At 39.8% G+C, this 21,408-nt stretch overlaps 1 protein-coding gene across 1 annotated transcript in view; it reads right to left on the reverse strand.

The window, feature by feature from the left end:
* The window catches only part of DNAH14 (dynein axonemal heavy chain 14), a 472,613-nt gene extending 453,129 nt beyond the window's left edge, over positions 1-19,484 (reverse strand). Inside the window, exons 1-3 of the mRNA XM_061626120.1 lie at positions 19,480-19,484; positions 18,728-18,816; positions 9,612-9,745 (exon numbers count right to left, since the gene is read on the reverse strand). Of these exons, the coding sequence (XP_061482104.1) occupies positions 9,612-9,745; positions 18,728-18,816; positions 19,480-19,484 (228 nt within the window). The remainder of the gene's footprint in view (positions 1-9,611; positions 9,746-18,727; positions 18,817-19,479) is intronic.
* Positions 19,485-21,408: the final 1,924 nt, after the last annotated feature.

Below are 21,408 nucleotides of genomic sequence, written 5' to 3' on the forward strand. Positions count from 1 at the left end.
GAGAGTAATTACTTGAAAACTTGCTGTAAAGAATGGATTGCTTTTCATAGAATCATAGAATAGCAGAGTTGGAATGGGCCTACAAGGCCATCAAGTCCAACCCCCTGCTTAATGCAGGAATCCAAATCAAAGCATTCCCGACAGATGGCTGTCCAGCTGCCTCTTGAATGCCTCCAGTGTTGGAGAGCCCACTACCTCTCTAGGTAATTGATTCCATTGTTGTATGGGTGTAACAGTTAGGAAGTTTTTCCTGATGTCCAGTCGAAATCTGGCTTCCTGCAACTTGAGCCCATTATTCCGTGTCCTGCACTCTGGGACGATCGAGAAGAGATCCCAGCCCTCCTCTGTGTGACAACCTTTCATGTCCTTGAAGAGTGCTATCATATCTCCCCTCAGTCTTCTCTTCTCCAGGCTAAACATGCCCAGTTCTTTCAGTCTCTCCTCATAGGATTTGGTTTCCAGTCCCCTGATCATCCTTGTTGCCCTCCACTGAACCTGTTCCAGTTTGTCCGCATCCTTCTTGAAGTGCAGAGACCAGAACTGGACACAGTATTCAAGATGAGGCCTAACCAGTGCTGAATAGAGAGGAACTAATACTTCACGCGATTTGGAAACTATACTTCTGTTAATGAAGCCTAATATAGCATTTGCCTTTTTTGCAGCCAAATCACACTGTTGGCTCATATTCAGCTTGTGATCAATGACAATTCCAAGATCCTTCTCACATGTTGTATTGCTGAGCCAAGTATTCCCCATCTTATAACTGTGCATTTGATTTCTTTTTCCTAAGTGTAGAACTTTGCATTTATCTCTGTTGAATTTCATTCTGTTGTTTTCAGCCCAATGCTCCAGCCTATCAAGGTCCCTTTGAATTTTGTTTCTGTCTTCCACGGTATTAGCTATGCCTCTCAATTTTGTATCATCTGCAAATTTGATAAGCATGCTCTGTACCTCCTCATCCAAGTCATTAATAAAAATGTTAAACAGCACGGGGCCCAGGACCAAGCCCTGTGGTACCCCACTTGTTACTTCTGCCCAGTTTGAGAAGGAACCATTCATAAGCACTCTTTGAATACGATTCTGGAGCCAACTGTGGATCCATCTCATAGTTGTTCCATCCAGCCCACATTTAGCTAGCTTGCTAATCAGAATATCATGGGGCACTTTGTCAAAAGCTTTGCTGAAGTCGAGGTATATTATGTCCACAGCATTTCCACAGTCTACAAGGGAGGTTACCCGGTCAAAAAATGAGATATTAGTTTGGCAGGATTTGTTCTTCATAAATCCACGTTGGCTCCTAGTAATCACTGCATTGTTTTCAAGGTGCTTACAGATTGACTGCTGCATAATCTGCTCCAGAGTTTTTCCAGGGATTGATGTTAGGCTGACTGGTCTGTAGTTCCCCGGTTCCTCCCTTTTCCCTTTTTTGAAGATAGGGACAACATTAGCTCTCCTCCAGTCATCCGGCACTTCACCAGTCCTCCATGATTTCGCAAAGATAATAGACAGCGGTTCTGAGAGTTCTTCAGCCAGTTCCTTCAATACCCTAGGACGCAGTTTATTGGGCCCTGCCGATTTGAACTCGTTCAAAGTGATTAGGTGTTCCTTGACCATTTGTCCATCAATCTCAAGCTCCAAACCTGCCCCTTCTTCTTCATGTTTCCCGGGTCACAGATCCTTTTTTGGGAGAAGACTGAGCCAAAGTAGGAATTGAGCACTTCTGCCTTTTCTTTGTCATCATTTTGCCATCCTCATTGAGTAGCTGTGCCACTGTTTCTTTTCTCTGTCTTTTACTATGGACATACCTGAAGAAAGCTTTTTTGTTGCTTTTAGCATCCCTTGCTAACCTCAGCTCATTCTCACCTTTAGCCTTCCTGACACCATACCTGCAATTCCTTGATACCTGCCTATACTCTTCCTTTGTGGCCTGGCCTTCTGTCCACTTCCTGTGTGTGTCCTTTTTCGTTTTCAGGTCATCTCTAAGCTTTTTGTGAAGCCACATTGGCTTCTTCTGTTGTTTCCCCCTTTTTTCCTTGTTGGAATTGCTTGCCATTGCACTTTTAGAATTTCCTTTTTTAGAAACTCCCCCGTCTTGGACTCCTTTTCTCATTAGGGTGGCTTGCCATGGAACTGTACTTACAATTGTTCTGAGTTTATTAAAATCAGTTGTCCTGAAGTCCAGGGTGCTCGTATGGCTACTCTCAGCTTTTGCTTCTGTTAAAATCAAGAATTCAAGTATGGTGTGGTCACTTTCCCCTAGAGTTCCCATAACTGCCACTTCATCCACCAAATCATCTCTATTGGTTAGAATCAAGTCCAAGATAGCTGATCCTCTGGTTGCTTCCTCCACTTTCTGTAGGAGAAAGATATCTCCAACACAACTCAGAAATTTCTTGGAGGGGCTGTGTTTGGCAGAATTTGTCTCCCAACAGATATCAGGATAATTGAAATCCCCCATTACTACTACATCATGCCTCCTCGAAACATTGGCAATTTGCTTTTCAAAAGTTAATCTTCTCCTGTTCGACTCCTTGGTCGTTGACCTATGGGGTCCCTCAGGGTTCAGTTTTGTCCCCCATGTTATTTAACATCTATATGAAACCGCTGGGAGAGGTTGTCCGGGGGTTTGGGGTTCGGTGCCATCAGTATCCGGATGACACCCAACTCCATCTCTCCTTTCCACCTAAAGCCAAGGAAGCTGTCCTGGTCCTGAACCAGTGCCTGGCATCAGTGATGGACTGGATGAGGGCGAACAAATTGAAACTAAATCCAGACAAGACAGAGGTGCTCCTGGTCAGTCGAAGGGCAGATCAGGGAATAGGGATTCAGCCTGTGCTCGATGGGGTTACACTCCCCCTGAAGACACAGGTTCGCAGTTTGGGTGTGCTCCTGGACTCTGCTCTGAACTTGGAGGCCCAGGTCTTGGCCGTGGCCAGGAGTGCCTTTGCCCAGTTAAGACTAGTGTGCCAGCTGCGCCCGTTCCTGGAAATGCCTGATTTGACTATGGTGATGCATGCCTTAGTTACATCCCATTTAGACTACTGTAACGCACTCTATGTGGGGCTGCCTTTGAAGACTGTTCAGAAACTTAAACTGGTACAAAGAGCTGCAGCCAGAGTATTAACAGGGGCTGGTTACAGGGACCATACAACTCCCTTGTTACAACAGCTCCACTGGCTGCCAGTTTGTTTCCGGTCACAATTCAAAGTGCTGGTTTTGACCTTTAAAGCCCTATGCGGCCCAGGTCCAGGCAATCTGTCAGACCGTATCTCCCTATACGAGCCTGCCAGGGCCCTGAGATCTTCAGGAGAGGCCCTTCTCTCAGTCCCAACACCCTCGCAAGTGCGATTGGTCGGGACGCAAGATAGGGCCTTCTCGGTGGCTGCTCCTAGGTTCTGGAACTCCCTTCCTAGGGAGGCACGAATGGTCCCCTCCTTGCCATCCTTTCGTCGGCAAGTAAAGACTTTTTTATTCCGACAGGCTTTTGGGATAGAAGGTGTTCAGGATTGGGCTTTACAAGGCTTGTTTTATATTATTATCTGTATTATTTTAAATTGTTTTTAGATTTTTAAGTGCCTTTTACGGTTTTAAGGTTGTGCATAGTTTAATTGTATTTTAATTGTATGTTTTTCTATGTTTTTAACTACATGTAGTTTTATTTGTAAGCCGCCCTGAGTTCCAGTTTGGAAAAAGGGCGGGGTAAAAATAAAGTTTCAATTCAATTCAATTCAATTGATTGGGTGGTCGGTAATAGACCCCAAGCACCACATTCCTTTTATTACTTGCCCCATTAATTTTAATCCAGATACTCTCGGTGGAACTACCAAGGTCATCTTCCGCGACTCCACCTCCCTTTTTATTCCTTCTGTACTTTTTGAACAAGTTATATCCTTCAATTGCTGTATTCCAGTCATGGGACTCATCCCACCAAGTTTCAGTTATAACTATCAAGTTTTTATATTGTTTATATTTATATTCAGTGTCTGACAACAGGCTGACAATGAACTTCTCAATCAACAGAATAGCACCAATCTGCTCTATGGCAAAGAACAGGTCAAGGATATGCTTAACAACATGTGTCTGACAGCCCCATGGAGTTGCAGTTTCTGTAGACTGGATCAGTTTCAGTCTTGGTTCAGACACAATTTTGGGACTGAATCAGCTTTGGTCCCTGATGGATTACCTGTGTCAAGAGGGGAACAGGAATGAGTCTGTGCTCCTGCTTCTTGATCTGTCTGTGACTTTTGATACCATTGACCATAATATCTCCTGGACCAGCTCTGTAGGATGGGTGTTGGGAGTCCTTACAGTGCTTTCATTCCTACAGGGCTGTGTCTGGAAAATAGCATTGGGAGATTGTGTCTCGGCCCGATGACACTTGTGCTATGGTGTGCTGCAGAGCAGAACCTTATCGCCAGTCCTGTTTAGCATATATATGAAGCTCTTGGGAGTGGACATTAGGAATTTGGAGGCAGAGTGTGATCAGCATGCTGATGATAAGCAGCTCTATTTCCTGTCACATCTGAGTAATGCAAGCTGAGTATCATCTAGAATGTTGTCTGGATGCGGCTGTAGAAAGGATGAGGTCTAATAAACTGAGCTTGAACCCTGGAAAATGGAAACACTGTAGGTGGGTGGTTCCTGTGTCTGGGGGGAAATTGGTCATTTGCTTATTACGGGTAGAGATACTCTCCCTCTGAAAGAACAGGTACATAGTTTGGGTGTGCTCATGGATCCATCTCTGCATTTGAGGCTCAGGTAGCGTCAGTGGCTGGGAACACCTTCTATGGCTGGTGTGCCAACTATGGTGATTTTTGGATAGCAACAACCTGGTTGTGATTATTCATGCATTCATAACTTCAAGACTTGATAATTGCAATGCATTTTGTGTGAGGCTATTCTTGTGCCTGGTCTACAAGCTTCAGCTGGTGCAAAATGCTAGAATGTTGTTGAGGATGAACTACTGCCAAGACTCCAGCACTTAAAAATTTGCACTGGATTACAATATGTTACCAGACCAAGGTTCTTGTATTAATTAACAACTTGGGTCCAGGATGTTTTAAGGACCACCTGGTGCCTTATATCCCTGCCTCATCGATCTTTGGGGATGTTTCTTTTGGTAACCTCCATGGCTCAGATGCACAGATCATAACTATCAGAAGTTGTGCATTCAGTGTTGTGGGCCCAAGCCTGTGGAACTCCCTCCCAACTGAAATTAGACACACACCCTCCTTGCTGAACTTCAGGCACATTACAAAGACTTTCTTATTACAGCAGGCATTTTCAAGTAATTTTTGGTTTTAAGATGAAAATTGTTATTTTGTTCTCTGAATGGTTTATTTTTATGTACACTGCTTAGAAATGCTAATGAATAAGTGCAACAGTGGGGCTGCCACTGCATTTGCAACCCTGCTTTATATGGTGGCCAAGGCAGGAGGAAGATTACAATTTTGCAAGGGGAGCAAGACTGGCTTAGGATCAAAGATAACCTGGGCTGGCTCAGACCCCCCCCCCGCCCCAGAATGTCCCATTTTCGGACTTCTCATAGTGGAACTTTCACCAGCCCTTGGGCAGAAGGTGACCTCCATGCCAACAGAAGGTAGATTCAAGCCAGCAAGACTGGGCAGGGGAATCCAATGCAACTCACCCTGCCCAGCACAAAGGGGTTTTGATTGCTGGGCCAGGTCCCAAATATCTGAAAGACTGCCTCTTCCCCTGCAAACATTCCTGGGTGCTGTTGTTGTTGTTACGTACATTCCCGTCAATTACAACTTATGGCAACTCTATGAATCAGCGACCTCCAAAAGCATCTGTTATAGACCACCCTGTTCAGATCTTGTAAGTTCAGGTCTGTGGCTTCCTTTATGGAATCAATCCATCTCTTGTTTGGTCTTCCTCCTTTTTCTACTGTTTTTCCCAGCATTATTGTCTTTTACAGTGAATCATGTCTCATTATGTGTCCAAAGTATGATATCCTCAGTTTCATCATTTTAGCTTCTAGTGATAGTTCTGGTTTAATTTGTTCTAACACCCAATTATTTGTCTTTTTCGCAGTCCATGAGATGTGCAAAGCTCTCCTCCAATACCACATTTCAAATGAGCTGATTTTTCTCTTACCTGCTTTTTTCACTGCCCAACTTTCACATCCATACATAGAGATCGGGAATACTATGGTCTGAATTATCCTGACTTTAGTGTTCAGTGATGCATCTTTGCATTTGAGGACCTTTTCAAGTTCTCTCATAGCTGCCCTCCCCAGTCCCAGCCTTCTAATTTCTTGACTATTGTCTCCATTTTGGTTAATGACTGTGCCAAGGTATTGATAATGCTTGACAAGTTCAATGTGCTCATTGTCAACTTTTAAGGTTACGTAAATCTTCTGTTGTCATTACTTTAGTCTTCTTGACATTCAGCTGTAGTCCTGCTTTTGTGCTTTCCTCTTTAACTTTCATCAGCATTCATTTCAAATAATTGCTGGTTTCTGCTAGTAGTATGGTATCGTCTGCATATCTTAAATTATTATTTCTTCCTCCAATTTTCACACCTCCATCTTGTTCCAATCCCACTTTCCATATGATATGTTCTGCATATAGATTAAACAAATAGGGTGATAAAATACACTCCTGTCTCACACCCTTTCCGATTAGGAACCAATTGGTTTCTCCATATTCTGTCCTTACAGTAGACTCTTGCCCAGAATATAGGTTGTGCATCAGGACAATCAGATGCTGTGGCACCCCCATTTCTTTTAAAGCATTCCATAGTTTTTCATGATCTACACAATCAAAGGGTTTGCTGTAATCTATAAAGCACAGGGTGATTTTCTTCTGATAATTCCATTATTCAACGTATGTTTGAGATATGATCTTTGGTACCTCTTCCCTTTCTAAATCCAGCTTAGACATCTGGTATTTCTCATTCCAGAAAGCTGGTACCAGATCTCGAATGAATTTGCTAGTTCGCTATTCCTTCAGAGCAGCACCGATGTCTTGTGGTGGGTCGCGGCTGTAATCGGCATGGTTTTTGCAGCTGTGACTGCAATCGGCAATAATATTTTTTAAAAATCCTCCCCCTATTTTACGTAATTTCTTCATAATTAATATGTTGTGTCAGCCACAGGATTTCCATTTGTCCATAATATATTACGAAAAAACAGTTATTATTGGATTATTGCTATCTCGTCTCCCAAAGGGTTCTTCAGGACACCCTCTTTCTTTTGTAAAATACAGATTATTATGAACAATACACATACACACTGTGCTGCCCACAACTACTCAGTTCAGTGCAAGTAACAATCAATCATTCACCCCGGGGAAGGGGTGGGTGTATTGTCCTCTCCTCTATGAGATATCAGTGCTTCCAAACTAGCACAGGCCATATCCAAAAGAGAGTAAGCCTGAGGCAAGACAGACTCGATTATCTGCCTCACTGATAAAAATCGGAAAAAACACCACATGGAATGCTGTGATCAATTCATTCACATAAGCAACCTAAAAATTATGCCAAAAAAAAACACATGGAACACTGGGATCATTCATTCACAGCAGCTACCTAAAAATTACGCAATGTTTTCCCCACCACCAGAAAACTACATGGAATGCTGTCATTTACGTAAGTATCTATGAAAATAATAACATAATTTTCGCAACCCCCGGGAAAAAACCTCCTGCGGATCAAATCACTGAAAAATGAGGACAGCCAATTGAATCGGCAAGTGCCAGAGAAAGAGGAAACAAAAAGGGATGGACAGGTAAAGAAATGACGGACTATCAATCTGCATGCAGATTGGCACCATGAAGCGAACCCCATCCCTGGTCTGTAAGCACCTTGAAAACAATGCAGTGATTACTAGAAGCCAACACGGATTTATCAAGAACAAATCCTGCCAGACTAATCTTATCTCGTGTTTTGATTGGGTAACCTCCCTCATAGACTGTAGGAATGCTGTGGACATAATATATCTCTACTTTTGCAAAGCTTTTGACAAACTGCCCCATGATATTCTGATTAGCATTGGGCTGAATTGAACAACTATCAGGTGGATTCAGTTAGCTACAGAATCATACTCAAACAGTGCTTATCAAGGGTTTCTTCTCCAACTGGGGGGAGGTAACAAGCAGCGTACCACGGGGCTCAGTCCTGAGCCAAGTGCTCTTCAACATTTTTATTAATGACTTGGATGAGGAGGTGCAGGGAATGCATATCAAATCTGCAGATGATACAAAATGGGGAGGGATAGTGAATACCCTGAAAGGCAGAAACAAAATTCACTGTGATCTTGATAGGCTGGACCATTGGGCTGAAAACAACAGAATGAAATTTAACAGGGATAAGTGCAAAGTTCGACACCTAGGAAAATGAAACCAAACACACAGTTGTAAGATGCGGGTACTTGGCTCAGCAGTACTACATGCCAAAAGGATCTTGGGATTGTTCTTATCAAAAGCTGAACATGAGTGAACACTGTGATGGGGCTGCAAAAAAGGCAAATGCTATTTTAGGCTGCATTAACAAAAGTTTAGTTTCCAAATCACAGGAATTATTGGTCCCCCTCTATTTGGCAACAGTTAGGCCTCATCTTGAGCACTGCGTCCAGTTCTGGATGCTGCACTTGAAAAAGGATGCAGACAAACTGAAACAGGTTCAGAGTAGGACAACAAGGATGATCATGGGACTAGAAACAGAGACTGAAAGAACTGGGCATGTTTAGCCTTGAGAAGAGGGGAGATATGATAGCACTCTTCAAGTACTTGAAAGGTTCCCACACAAGAGGGCCAGGATCTCTTTTTGATCATACCACAGTGCAAGACACAGAATAATGGGCTCAAATTGGTGGTCATCACTGCCTCTTATGGGAGAGAATTCCATAGTTTAACTACGTACTGTGTGAAGAACTTTCTTCTGTCTGACCTGAACATTCAGCTTCACTGAATCTCCATGAGTTCTAGTGTTTATGAGAAAACACTTTTCTCTATCCACTTTCTCCATGTAATGCATAATTTTATACACTTCTATCAAGTCACGTCTGACTCACCTTTTCTCTAAATTAAAAAGCCCCAAATGCTGCAACCTTTCCTCATAGGGCAGTCGCTCTATCCCCTTGATCATTTTGGATGCACTTTCTGAACCTTTTCCAGCTCTACAATATCCTTTTTGAGGTGAGGCAACTAGAACTGTACACAATATTCCAAATGTGACCACCATAGGATGTGAAACCAAATATATCTCTACCATTTCTTTGGTTGTCAGAATTGACTCAAGGGCAGAAATTTAAGAATCAAATGCAGAAGGCAAAATAAAATATTTTAATATACCATCCAAGCACGAAAGTGCAGTAAAAAATATAAAGGCATAAAGTACCAAAGTTATCCATTGACCAAATACTAGCTAGAGGTACTTTCCCTCCATGCCAATCCCTAGCTGAGTTCCAGTTGGCCCAATGAAACCCAGAAGCCAGGCATCACTTCCCTGTTCCTTCCTAGGATTTTGTAGCACAATCACAATACAGAACCATTCAAACCAACAGAAATTTGTCTTAACTTCAACAGGTCCCAGACTGAATCCTAAATACATAAATGAAATAAACTGGCTTGAATTGAAAAGCAAAATACCGGTAAAGTAACCTGATGAAAATTAGCTAAATCTGCTGGTTTAGCTACAAATCCACATCGTGGGATTGATGTCTGCCATCCAAGTTTATCTCTTAGTCTCAAAATATGAGATATTATATCATCGTTAACAGGTTCTGCAAGAGAACAGACACAGTGAATGTTATTTTTGTATAAATGTCATAAATGTCCCAAACAACAGATTCTTGTTATTGTGTTTAACATAAAGCAAAGACTTTCCCTGTGTAAATTCTGACTTATGGCGATCCTATGAATAGGGTTTTCATGAGGCTGAGAGGCAGTGACTGGCCCAAGGTCACCCAGTGAGCTTCATGGCTATGTGAGGATTCAAACCCTGGTCTCCCAGGTCATAGTCCACCTTAACCACTACATCACACTGGCTCTCTTTCCTTGTGTAAAAACCCACAAATCATTCTAAGACTATGACAATATTCACTAATAGGTAAAAACAACCTTGCAGTTTAAGAAAGTACCTATAGCCAATAGACATTTCTATCAAACTTTTAAAAGCAGGGAAATTGGGCAGCTCTAGTGAATGCACCAGAGGAGCAGGAGACCTGACCTCCTCTCTGAGATATTGTACTGCTCTACAAATTTCTCAAAATGCAAACACAATCTGGGATGGTATTTCGTAGTCCAATTCACTTCCTGTGTAGCTTGAAAGCATTTGGTAACATGTGCCTCTGAGCATATGGGGAGTGGTGGCAACACCTGCTATCTCCAAAGATGAAGAATTACATTTTTGTATGTTTGTTGGTGTTCTTACTTTGCTTCTTTCCTGTGTTACTACTGTTTCTATAGAGAATCTAATCTCGAAAATTATATTTCCCTCATTATTAATCAAAAAATCTGTCAAATTTATTTTTATTAATTTCAAAGCCTTTGTATTGGTCAACGTCATATGATGGTGAAGACAGCCTTTTATGTTTCAAACTGGAGTTACGTTCTATTTCTATTTTGGGTGCATTAACAGTTGAATCTGAAACTGCAGTTTGATGATCAGACTGATTACAATATGTTGCAACTTAAGCAACTAGCTGCTGGAAAATTTGGCCTGCCCAAGATGCATGTTTTCAGCCTGCTATGCTTAAATCACTCCACTTAAGGAAAGGTGGGCATGGTTAATGAAAAATATAGAGCACACCTAGAATTTTGCTAGAATGTATTTCACCTCCCACTGTTTTACCTTGTGCAAACTGAGACACTCCTCATGTGGAAACTATTCTGCAGAATAGTCAGTGCCATTATTCCACAATTGTTTCTGGAGTTTTTTTAGTGTTGCAAAGTGTTCCTGTACTTCACATATTCACAGTAACAGAAGCAAAAGAAAATGATTTCCTATAGGAAACTTCACTAAAATTGCGACTTTCCCAGGAGGATCCCTCCGCCTGTGCAGCTCTGAGACGGGCTCCCGTCTTAGATGAAACTTTTTCAGCTTTTAATTCAGTCAGAAGGGTCTTTTCTGACTGGGGATAATTTCTTCTTGATAAGGAAGAAACGTGAGATTTCCCACATAGCTTTGTCGTGATAGTTGGAGTCTGGAATTCGTCAGAATTGTCTGCGAAAGAAAGGCTTCCAGCTGCTCAGACGGAGCGAGGATTTCTATGCCAGCTCAGCTGAATAAGTGACCCTTTTTTTTTCTTTAAAGAACAACGGACAAACAGGCAGGCATCCTCCTGTCTATGCTTATCATTTTCTTATCTATACAGCTAAAGAGATTTGTCAAAGTAACAGCAATTAAGATAACCTAGGTGAGTTAAGACTTTCCTTCTTTACTCACGGAACTAAGGGGGAAGAAAATAAAAATAGCCTATCTTTCTTTTATTGCAAAAAGCTGATATGGAAAATAGCATTTTAAAGATTACAACGGATGAGGGATTTCTGATTGGAATCTTTTTGATTTATAAGGTTTTTGTGTAATATATGCATGGGACTATTTTTCCTGATCTACTTTTTTTTTTTTTACGAATCTGCTCATTCTCTCTGCTACTAGTTATTTGGACGCTGCGAACTAAAGCTGTTTTTGCACTTCTGGGCATATAAGAGATAAGGGCTGTCTAGCGTTTGACGTCAGTTGGTTGGAAAGATTAACTCCTTTGTAACTGGATAAAGAAATAAACTGCTCTTTGCTTGGGACATTGAAAATTGAAGGAGTTTTGTTCCTTTGGCTTTAAGAATGACAATTAAGAAGATCATGGATGTACAAGAAGGGACTTTATCTTTAGACATGTTTCAGAAAATAATGAATGAGATTAAGTCAATAAAACAAGAACTGAGAAATAATAGACAAGCGTGGAAAATTGAATTTCACGAAATGAGACAGGAGCTGAAAGAAATTCAGGATTCTATGAGAAAGGAGAATAAAGATAGATCTGGAAAACAAAAAAAGATGAAAGAGAAATTAAAGGCAAGGTTCAAACTTTGGAGATTGGATTAAATATGGACATGAAAAAAGATTTGGATTTCCTGGCTCTGACGGATCCTGGAGACAAATATTACAGTTTGGAACTCAGCGCTGTCCCTGAAGGAATTGAAGAGATTGGAGATAAAGATATTATCGGTTCAAAAAAATTCCTGGACTGGAAGGATTTGATGAAACTTGAAATGGAGAAAGTTAACAGAATTAATCCCTGTTTTGTGTCAATGGAAAAATCTTCAAGAGATGTACTAGTGTATCATGTGGAAAAGAGGAACAGAGATGCGGCTTTGCAGCAATACTTCAGTGATACGTTCGGATTTGATGGCAAGAAAATATCTGTGATGGAGGAAATTCCTATCAGACTTTTATTTTTTTTTTTTCAATAATTTTTATTCAGATTTTCATAAAACATACAAGACAAAATCATAAAACATTCAAAGACAAAAAATAAAATCAAAAATAGTTAAACAAAAAGAAAAAAAGAAAAAAAAAACAAAAATAAAAAATAAAGAGTAAAATATTGACTTCCCATTTGTCAAAGATCAAATCAGTTATAAGTCTATAATATATAACAATCCTGTCTCTTAAGTCATATTATAAAATCACTTTCCTCCAGTAGTTATCTTACTTAATCATCAAATCTCATAAACATTACTTTATTCTTTCCACAAAAAGTCAAAGAGAGGTTTCAATTCTTTAAGAAATATATCTATCAATTTTTTTTTCCAGATAAGCATATCGATTAATCCATCTCATTACTAATTATGATAATCTTATTGTCATAACCATAGTCAAAATAAACATTTCAATTAATCCATCACATCAGAATCTGTTAGGTTCAATAATTTCAGTAGCCATTGTTCTATTATCTCTATTAGTTCCATTTTCCATCTTCCATCTTCAGTAGTCTTGTTAAGTCCAGTAATTTCAATATCCAATCTTCCATTATCAGTATTCCATAATAATCTTGCTGTCAAAGCCATAGTCATATAGTAAGAGTCTGATGGGAATTACCTCTATCCCAAATATTTTCTTGCCATCCATTCTGAATAGGTTGCTGAAATACTGCTGTAAAATCATATCTCTGTTCTTTTTTTCAAAATACACTGGGTCATCTCTTAAAAGTTTTTCCATTGTCACATGGCTGCAGTTAATTCCATAGATTTTCTCTATATTGGGCTCCATCACATCATTCCAGTCCAGAAGATTATCCATGCCATTGATAACTTTATCTCTAGAATCTTCATTCATTTCTTCAGAGATAACATTGAGTTCCAAACAATAGATTTTATTTCTAAAGTCCATAGACTCCAAATCTTGTTCCTGTTCCACGTTGGTTCCAATCTCCGGGATCTCCTCTCTCACAGGGACCCCTATTCCAGTCTCCAGGGTCTCCTCTCTCACAGGGACCCCTGTTCCAATCTCCGGGGTCTCCTCTCTCACAGGGACCCCTTCCAGGGTCACCTCTCTCACAGGGACCCTTATATCTTTAATCTCCTGCTTCATTTTACTCAATTCAATTTTCGTTATCTCAATCTCATCCATTATTTTCTGAAACATAGTTATTTCCAGATTTTCAGCCACTTTCTTAATTGCCATTTTAAAAGAAAAATATAGGAAAACCACTTCTTATTTCAGCAACAATTGGGTTAATACTCCAAACTTGGTGACATCACAGTATAAACAGAGCAGACAGCCTTATCTCTCCAATAGTTAAGTAAACAAAATGCAGTTCCCAGGATCGAAACAATTAATGGCAATCGTCAAGAAACAGATTCGTCAAAATAAAATAGACCAAAAAGAGAGTAGTCTCAAAACAGTATAATATTTTTCAAAATAAAAATCTGGAATAGAAATCCCTCTTCTGTGTATATCTTTAGAATGCAAATCCAGGACAGCTTTTTGCAACAAAAACAGAGATAAGCTATTAATTAGTGCGTAGCAGAGAGAAGTTATGGCTCCCCAGTGAGATGTCAAAAACTGATCAATCTGGCAAATCTCTTTTAAACAGCAACAATTTAAGTCAAGTAAAAGAAAAATATAGAAAGAAGGGTGCTTGCCTGTTAGTGCGTTCTCTCTTAGAAGATAAGATGAACGTTCGCTTTAACAGATAGAGCTTGCTGTTGAAAATCCGTCCCACCTTCGTCGGCTGGACCTCGTCCCATAAATTAATGAGATCTGGTCGTCCCAACAAAAATAGGCTTTGAGGTTAATCTCTTCGTTTCTCCCTACCCGGGAGAAGTTTAATCAGTCAAAAAAAAAAGAAAAAACTGACTGATATATCTGAATAAGCTTCTTTTGAGGCAGGAGCCCGTCTCAAAAGCAGGCACAGGCTAAGTCACCCTTCCCGGAAGTCCCTATCAGACTTTTATTATATGACTATGACAGCAAGATTTTTGGATGCGTGGAGATGGAAGATGGACCTAATACGGATAAAGACGGAAGAGCGATTTGAAATTACTGGACTTAGTAGACTTGATGAGTTGGATTAATTGACATGTTTATTTAGAAAAAAAAAGAATTGATTGACATATATCTCAAGGATTGGAAACTTCTCTTTGACTTTTTGTGGAAGATTAAAATGATATGATGTTAATGAGATTTGAAACCAATTAAGATAACCGCTGGAGGAAGGTGATTTTATAATCTATTAAGAGATAGGTTTGTTATATATTATAGATTTATAGCTGAACTATGACAAATTGGAAGTCAATATTTCTATTTTTTTTTCTCTTCTTTTTTTATTGTATTAGTTATTGATTTGTGTTTTTTTCTTTTTGTATTGTTTTGGTTTTGAAAATTTGAATAAAAATTAATTGGAAAAAAAAAAGGAAACTTCACTAAAATTGCAAAGTAAATCAGACATATTTAAAGTGACCATCTGAACTACATCAACTGTCTTAATAATGTTGCTTCCTCCCTGCTAAAACAAGATCAGCATGGTACATGTCTTGTTTCTGTTATTTGGGCTGACTGCAGGTGTTGCCAATGCTCACCATATGCTCAGAGGCACATTACCAAATTCTTCCAAGCTACAGTGGATTGGACTGTGAAAGACCAACCCAAATTGTGTTTGCATTTTTACAAATTTTTAAGGCAGTACAGTATCTCAGAGAGGAGGTCAGGTATCTTTGGGTAGGCACTGGGCAGAAGGGAAGCTCCTTTCCAAAACAAAAACATTGTGAACAGTATCATTCTTTTTCAGCATTTCCCCCACCTTTTTATTCTACAGCAGGCACATGTAGTCTCCCACCCACTTTAAATCAAAGCTATCACTGGCCACATCCACATCAGACTTTTATTTCACTTTAGACCAGCCTTTCCCAACCAGTGTGCCTCCAGATGTTGTTGGACCACAACTCCCATCAGCCTCAGCCAGCATTGCCAATGGTCAGGAAAGATGGGAGTTGTGGTCCAACAACATCTGGAGGCACACTGGTTGGGAAAGGTTGCTTTAGACAATCATGGCTTACCCCAAAGAATCCTGGGAAGTGTAGTTAGTGAAAGGTGCTGAGAGTTGCTAGGAAATGCCCTGTTCCTCTCACAGACCTTCAATCAGAGTGGCTGACTGTTACACCACTCTGGCCACTGGAGCTCTGTCGGGAATAGGAGTCTCCTCTCAGCACCCTTCACAAACTACACTTCCCAGGATTCTTTGGGGGGCATCATGACTGTCTAAAGTGAAATAAAGGTCTGGTGTAAGTGTGGCCTCCTGATTAGCCAAGCCAAGCAGCTGTGAGTCTGGCTTTTAGAACACGGACAGTTGGTTCTTACTGAGAATGCCCGGCCTTATCATTGACTTCAATGCTACATTTCTTAAATTAATTAAAAATCAGTTAGGCTTTATTTATTTTTTTTACTTTTAAACTGCAGAAGATGAAAGTCAGAGTATGGGGCAAGGTTAGTAATTGGATTACAGGTACTCTGTGAACATGGTTGATTTTTAATTAATTTCAACATATTATGAGAATTATGACACAGAAAAAAGTCCAAAAGGGGTCTGGTTTTTCTCTCTCTCATTTTACACTTTGAACTCTCGATTCTCTCTGTTTCATGTATCGCCATGAAAATTTACAGGGTTGTTAAGCAAGCGTTTCTGAGTTCAGGACTATAAGAAGTTTTGTAAGGTTTTGTTTTGAAATAAACTTATGGGAAGCATTAGAATGGCATAGGGAATATTTTCAATTTAACATTGCGGAATGTGAAAAATCCATGATGGCTATAGTATGCAGCCACTTTTGTGGCTGTATAACAAAGTGATAAACTATGACCACATGTTAAGTTGTGTCAATATAAGAACACAGTATAATGGTTTACAGTATAGGCTTTAAATCACAAATATGTCTAAATATCAGGGTATGCACACAAAGAGTTGAATCCAACTAAGTCATACTCAGAGTAGACCCACTGAAATCAATGGGCATGACTAACATATTTCAATGGGTCTACTTTGAGTAGGGATGGGAAGAAATTACATTCAGCTGCATTTAAAGGTGAACTTACAAAATTAGCACTTTTAGAAACAATGTACCAACTGAAACACAGCAATTATTTGAAATCCACACTTGTCCAAATTTTGCAATGCTGTTCTTCACCCAAGAAATGTATACAAAAATGCATGTACTAGGGTAAAGTGTGCATATACATGCAAAATTAGTGAAAATAACATACAAAAATGCATTATATTTATGTCATGTTGGTCTCCTTTTGGGACGAAGGGTGGAATATGTATTTATTTATTTATTAGATTTATATCCCACTCTTTCTCCCAGTAGGAGCCCAGGGTGGCATATTTTATAAATAATAATAATAGTAATAATAATAAGTAGTAATAGTATATTAGGGAAATTGCTTTGCAAAAATGTGCATATTAGGCAAAAGTATATACAAAAATGTGCATATTAGAAGTAATGCACACTTAACTGCTGATGAATTTTCATGAGATTTTTTTTAAAAAAAATAATTGCAAACTGATGTGGAATTGTGGAGTCCTGATTGGAAAAACGATAAACTGAAACCAGTATTAGCCCATTCGCCCATCCCTAATTCTGAGCATGACAGCCCCTTCTAAGAATATGTACATCATCACAGTCAAAGTATTGAAAATATCTAGTTTTGGAATCACAATTAGCCCATTATTCAGCTGTGGATGAAACTTTTCCTATAGCAATCTTTTGCCAACCTGATATCTGAGCTTCACCAAATACTACAATAGAACTTCTAGGTTAAAGTTAATATTCACTGTGGCTAGCATTTGAAGATGATGTTTCTCACTGATATGCCCACAAGGTTTGGCTAGTAATAATAAAAATAAAATTGTGTTACCCCACTTAAACAACACGCCACACGCTGGTTGTTTCTTTTCATTGTGGATGCCAATTGGAAATGCCAATACCAATATTAATACTAATATTGAATTCAATATTAAATATTGATTTTTTCTGGGGGAGAAATAGAAGAATCCAGATAATTTTTCTAAGCCAACTCAAGATTCTGAAAAATAACCTTCCATCCTCACCATCCCTCATCCCCACAACCTCCTGCCACCTCTCAAAATACCATCCCACTATTCCTTTCCTGCCAATGGTAGAAGCAGCAGTTGCAAGGTGAAGAGGGAGGGAACCTTGTCCCACCCCTCTCTCTCCCACCTCCCTGTCACACTAATTAGCAGGACACCAGGCATCCCAACAGAGCAGTTTTCTTATATGGTCCCCCAGGCTTTGCACCCTGGAATGCATGCCAGGAAAATGAAGAGGGAAGGAATAAGATGTAAACCAAGGTCTTACCCAAAACTGACCTTGGAAAACTTCACCAGCAATTTGATATTTCCCTCAGTCTAGATATCTGGAAACAGATTTGGTTGTCCCACCAGCAGCTATAGCTCACTCTGTGGTAACACGGGAAAGAGCCATCTCTGCAGTATTGCCCAAGCTATGGAATTCCCTGCCCTTGGAGGCACAGATGGCCACAATACTGATACAATTTGTTTGCCTGGTAAAAACTTGTTTTCCCAAGCATTTGAAGATTTTGTTTAGGTTGCTCTCAGGTTTGTTCTGTACTGTAGTATTGACCATTTTATTATCATTTAAATGATTATTTTAACTATATTTTATTAATTCTAGTACACATTGTTTTACTTGGTGTATTAGAACCACTATGTGGTCAGTGTGCAATAGAAAAAAGTAGCATATAAGTATATTAAATAGTATAGCAACTTTTTACAGGCATTTCCAGTGAATTACATAATATATATGTTAAGGGGAATGCAAGTTGATCAGTTATTGTGCATAATATCCAGTCATTGTGCACATTCACCAGGCCTCATGTGCACATTAACCTTCCATTAAGAGGGAATTGCACATATTTCTTGGTCAATATACATAATCTCTTATAGGCCTTGGAAGAATAATATGCATATTATTCACGAGGCCTGGTGAATTTCACAACGGCCAGTTATTATACATGTTAACCACTCAACTTACATTCCTCTTAACATATACATAAATTACTTTGCTTAAATGTTTTATTCTAACTAGAGTACATATAATTTTATTTCTCATTTGATAGATCATGGGGGGGGGGGAATCACCAACAGACAAAACAAATGCAAAGCAAGTAGGAACCAGTACTGGCTTCAATAACATATGTGGTGACAGCATTTGGATTTTGATATACACACCAGTTTTATCATAACAGGGAGATTTTCTCTCTCTCAAAGGTTTCTGACAATAACCAGCTTGAAATTTCATGCATGTCCTTTTATGGCAGCTTAAATATGTAGAAACAGATTGAATTTCAGCCTTTTCATTTTCACCTGTAACAGATAACTGATATAATTAATTACATAACCATTGTACTAAATAAAGGCCCAAGATATAGTATTATCTATACTCAATTTAATTATTTAATAGTTAACTTTATTTAATATTCTTTACTTTATTCTCTATAAAACACATTATTTACATAATTTGTATTTTTACCCAGGTCATGCTGGCGATCTTAAAAAAGTTTTTTTTCCAGAAAATACATTCCACATTAAGAGCCAGTGAGCTGCCACTTAATTTTCCCACAATTCTTCCTATGTGTAGGATTGTGTAGACAACCCCCCGCCCTTGTCAACCAGAGGACAAACAAATGAACCTACATAAGTAATCTCTGAAACTTTAGCAGCACGTAAGTTTTAATGTCTTCCATCCTCATGAAAATAGCTACCAATTGTAGTAGGTTTTATGCACGTACAGGTCAATTCACATTGAGCTTTCTCTTTGCAAATTCAGTAAAAAGGAGATACTACACAGAGAAAATTGTTGGAAGTTTCACTTCAATCAATGCATTGTCTCACCGTGCTCTAAATTTATTGACCATTAGGGGCAACAGATACAGTTAGACAGCTGAAAGGGCCCCTGCTTGGATTCTGTCCTTGTTACTTACCTCATGTTTAAGCATGCCTCTGATTGGTTAGATTGATATTCTCAGAACTATCATCACTCCTTCTTCTTCCCACAATTCTATCTCTCCCTTTTAAATTCAGCTAGTGTAGATGATTAGGCTTTCCTATCCAGGTGTACTTTCTTAATAAAATGGGTTTATTTTGTTTAAAATAAACACCACTCTTTATCATATTCTATCTCTAATGAAGCTGCATAAAGCAACTTTCTTCAAAAATAAAAGGGCAGTTCTCATGTGGCCATCAGTCTTAAATGTGAATTAGAGCAGTGGTTCCCAACCTTTATGAGTACTGGACCCCCTTTGTAAGCTCAAAACCTTGGGCCAGACACAGTCTCACAGTCTGACCTATATCACAGGGTTGGTGTAAGGATAAAATGGAAAGGGAGGGGAGGGAGCCATGTGCACCACCTTGAGCAACTTGGAGGAAAGGTGGGATATAAATGCAATAATAATAAAATAAATAAATACATTTCAGCTGTAGTATGTAGTCCCCAGCCTTAGCCAACCTGCTGAGCTTTTTAAAAATCATGATCATCATCAAGAAGCAGCAGTGTGGTAATGGTGGGGATGCCAGATTGTGAAGACGAAAGAGTGGATGGATTAAGGAGGGGAGTTAGTGCTTTTAGGCCTTGGGGTGATCATCAGAACTGATAACTTGGTCAGCGTGCTTTTGGGGAATGAGAGTGGAGAAGACAGATCAGTGCATGCACCCACACAAACACATCTGCCCCTCCTACAAGCAGGAGTGCATGCATTTGGGCATGTGGAAGGGGGGAAACCCTCAACTACTGCAGCATCTTGGAAAGAGAGGTTGGGGCAGAATGTAGGTGGAAGAAAGGGGGGACACCGGCACACACACTTAGCCTCAGAGATGGATGAGCAAGTCCTGAGCTTCCTCACTGCTCCTTGGGTCCATCTGGGCTGAAGGCGAGATCTGGGTGGCCTTGCAAATAAGAATAATTTTTAAAAGGAGGTGGCAGCAAAGCAGGAGTCAAGAAAAGCAGGCAGGCTGGCTGTCAGGAAGGAAAGAGGAAAGCAGCCTTTCCTTGCAGTCTTGCTTCTTTTTGCTTCACAAAAAGCCCTTTCCTCTCATTCTGAGCAGGGGCACTGTCAGCAGCAGCAGTGTGAGGAGACAGGAGTCAGGATTGTAATCCCCTCTTCTTCCTGGTAGCATCTCCCTCAGCCTCCTTTGGCATCTGCCATGTGTAATATAGGTAGATGCCTGCCCTCAGAGTGCTTGAAAGACGCTCTGGTGTTTCAGTAGTCTTCCCCTCTCATTTGGAGCAAAGGAGAGGTGTCATCTGCAGTGGCTGTGAAGAGCAGAGTCCAGATAGTGAAGACTTTTAAAAAAATAAATAAATAAATAATTCATTTCTTTACTATTCGCAGGGCCCTCTGAATTACTTTGTAGCCTCCCTGGAGATCACAGCCCCCAGGTTGGGAACCACTGCATTAGAATATAACTAAAACCAAGTTTATTTTATTTATTTATTTATTTATTATTTTATTTATATCCCGCCCTTCCTCCTAGCAGGAGCCCAGTTACCAATTACCAAAAGTTACCAATTTTCACGTAAAATAATCAATGGGCCGTAGTTCCAAGTAACAGGATCAGAGTGCAAAAGAAAACACAACCCTTTAATATTACCTTTGCCCCATCTTTTGGAAGAAGCAGAAATATTTGCTGGTCTGGAGATAGGAGAAGTAAGAGCATTTTGCAAGCACTTTTTTCTCAGTGAGGAATAGATAACTAAGGCTTGTGGAGCAGACCCCAGTATCTTTATACTAATGCAGGCTTACAGCATAAAGGCTGTATGAAGCAAGGGGATCTTCCCTTACGCTTATATTCAAGCGGCAAAGAGTTCTTCTACACTGTTGCTCTTGCCTTGCAAAGAATTCATTAAAGCTGCT

Source organism: Rhineura floridana, chromosome 4 (genome assembly GCF_030035675.1).
Source record: "Rhineura floridana isolate rRhiFlo1 chromosome 4, rRhiFlo1.hap2, whole genome shotgun sequence".
In the NCBI taxonomy this organism is placed as follows: Eukaryota; Metazoa; Chordata; class Lepidosauria; order Squamata; family Rhineuridae; genus Rhineura; species Rhineura floridana.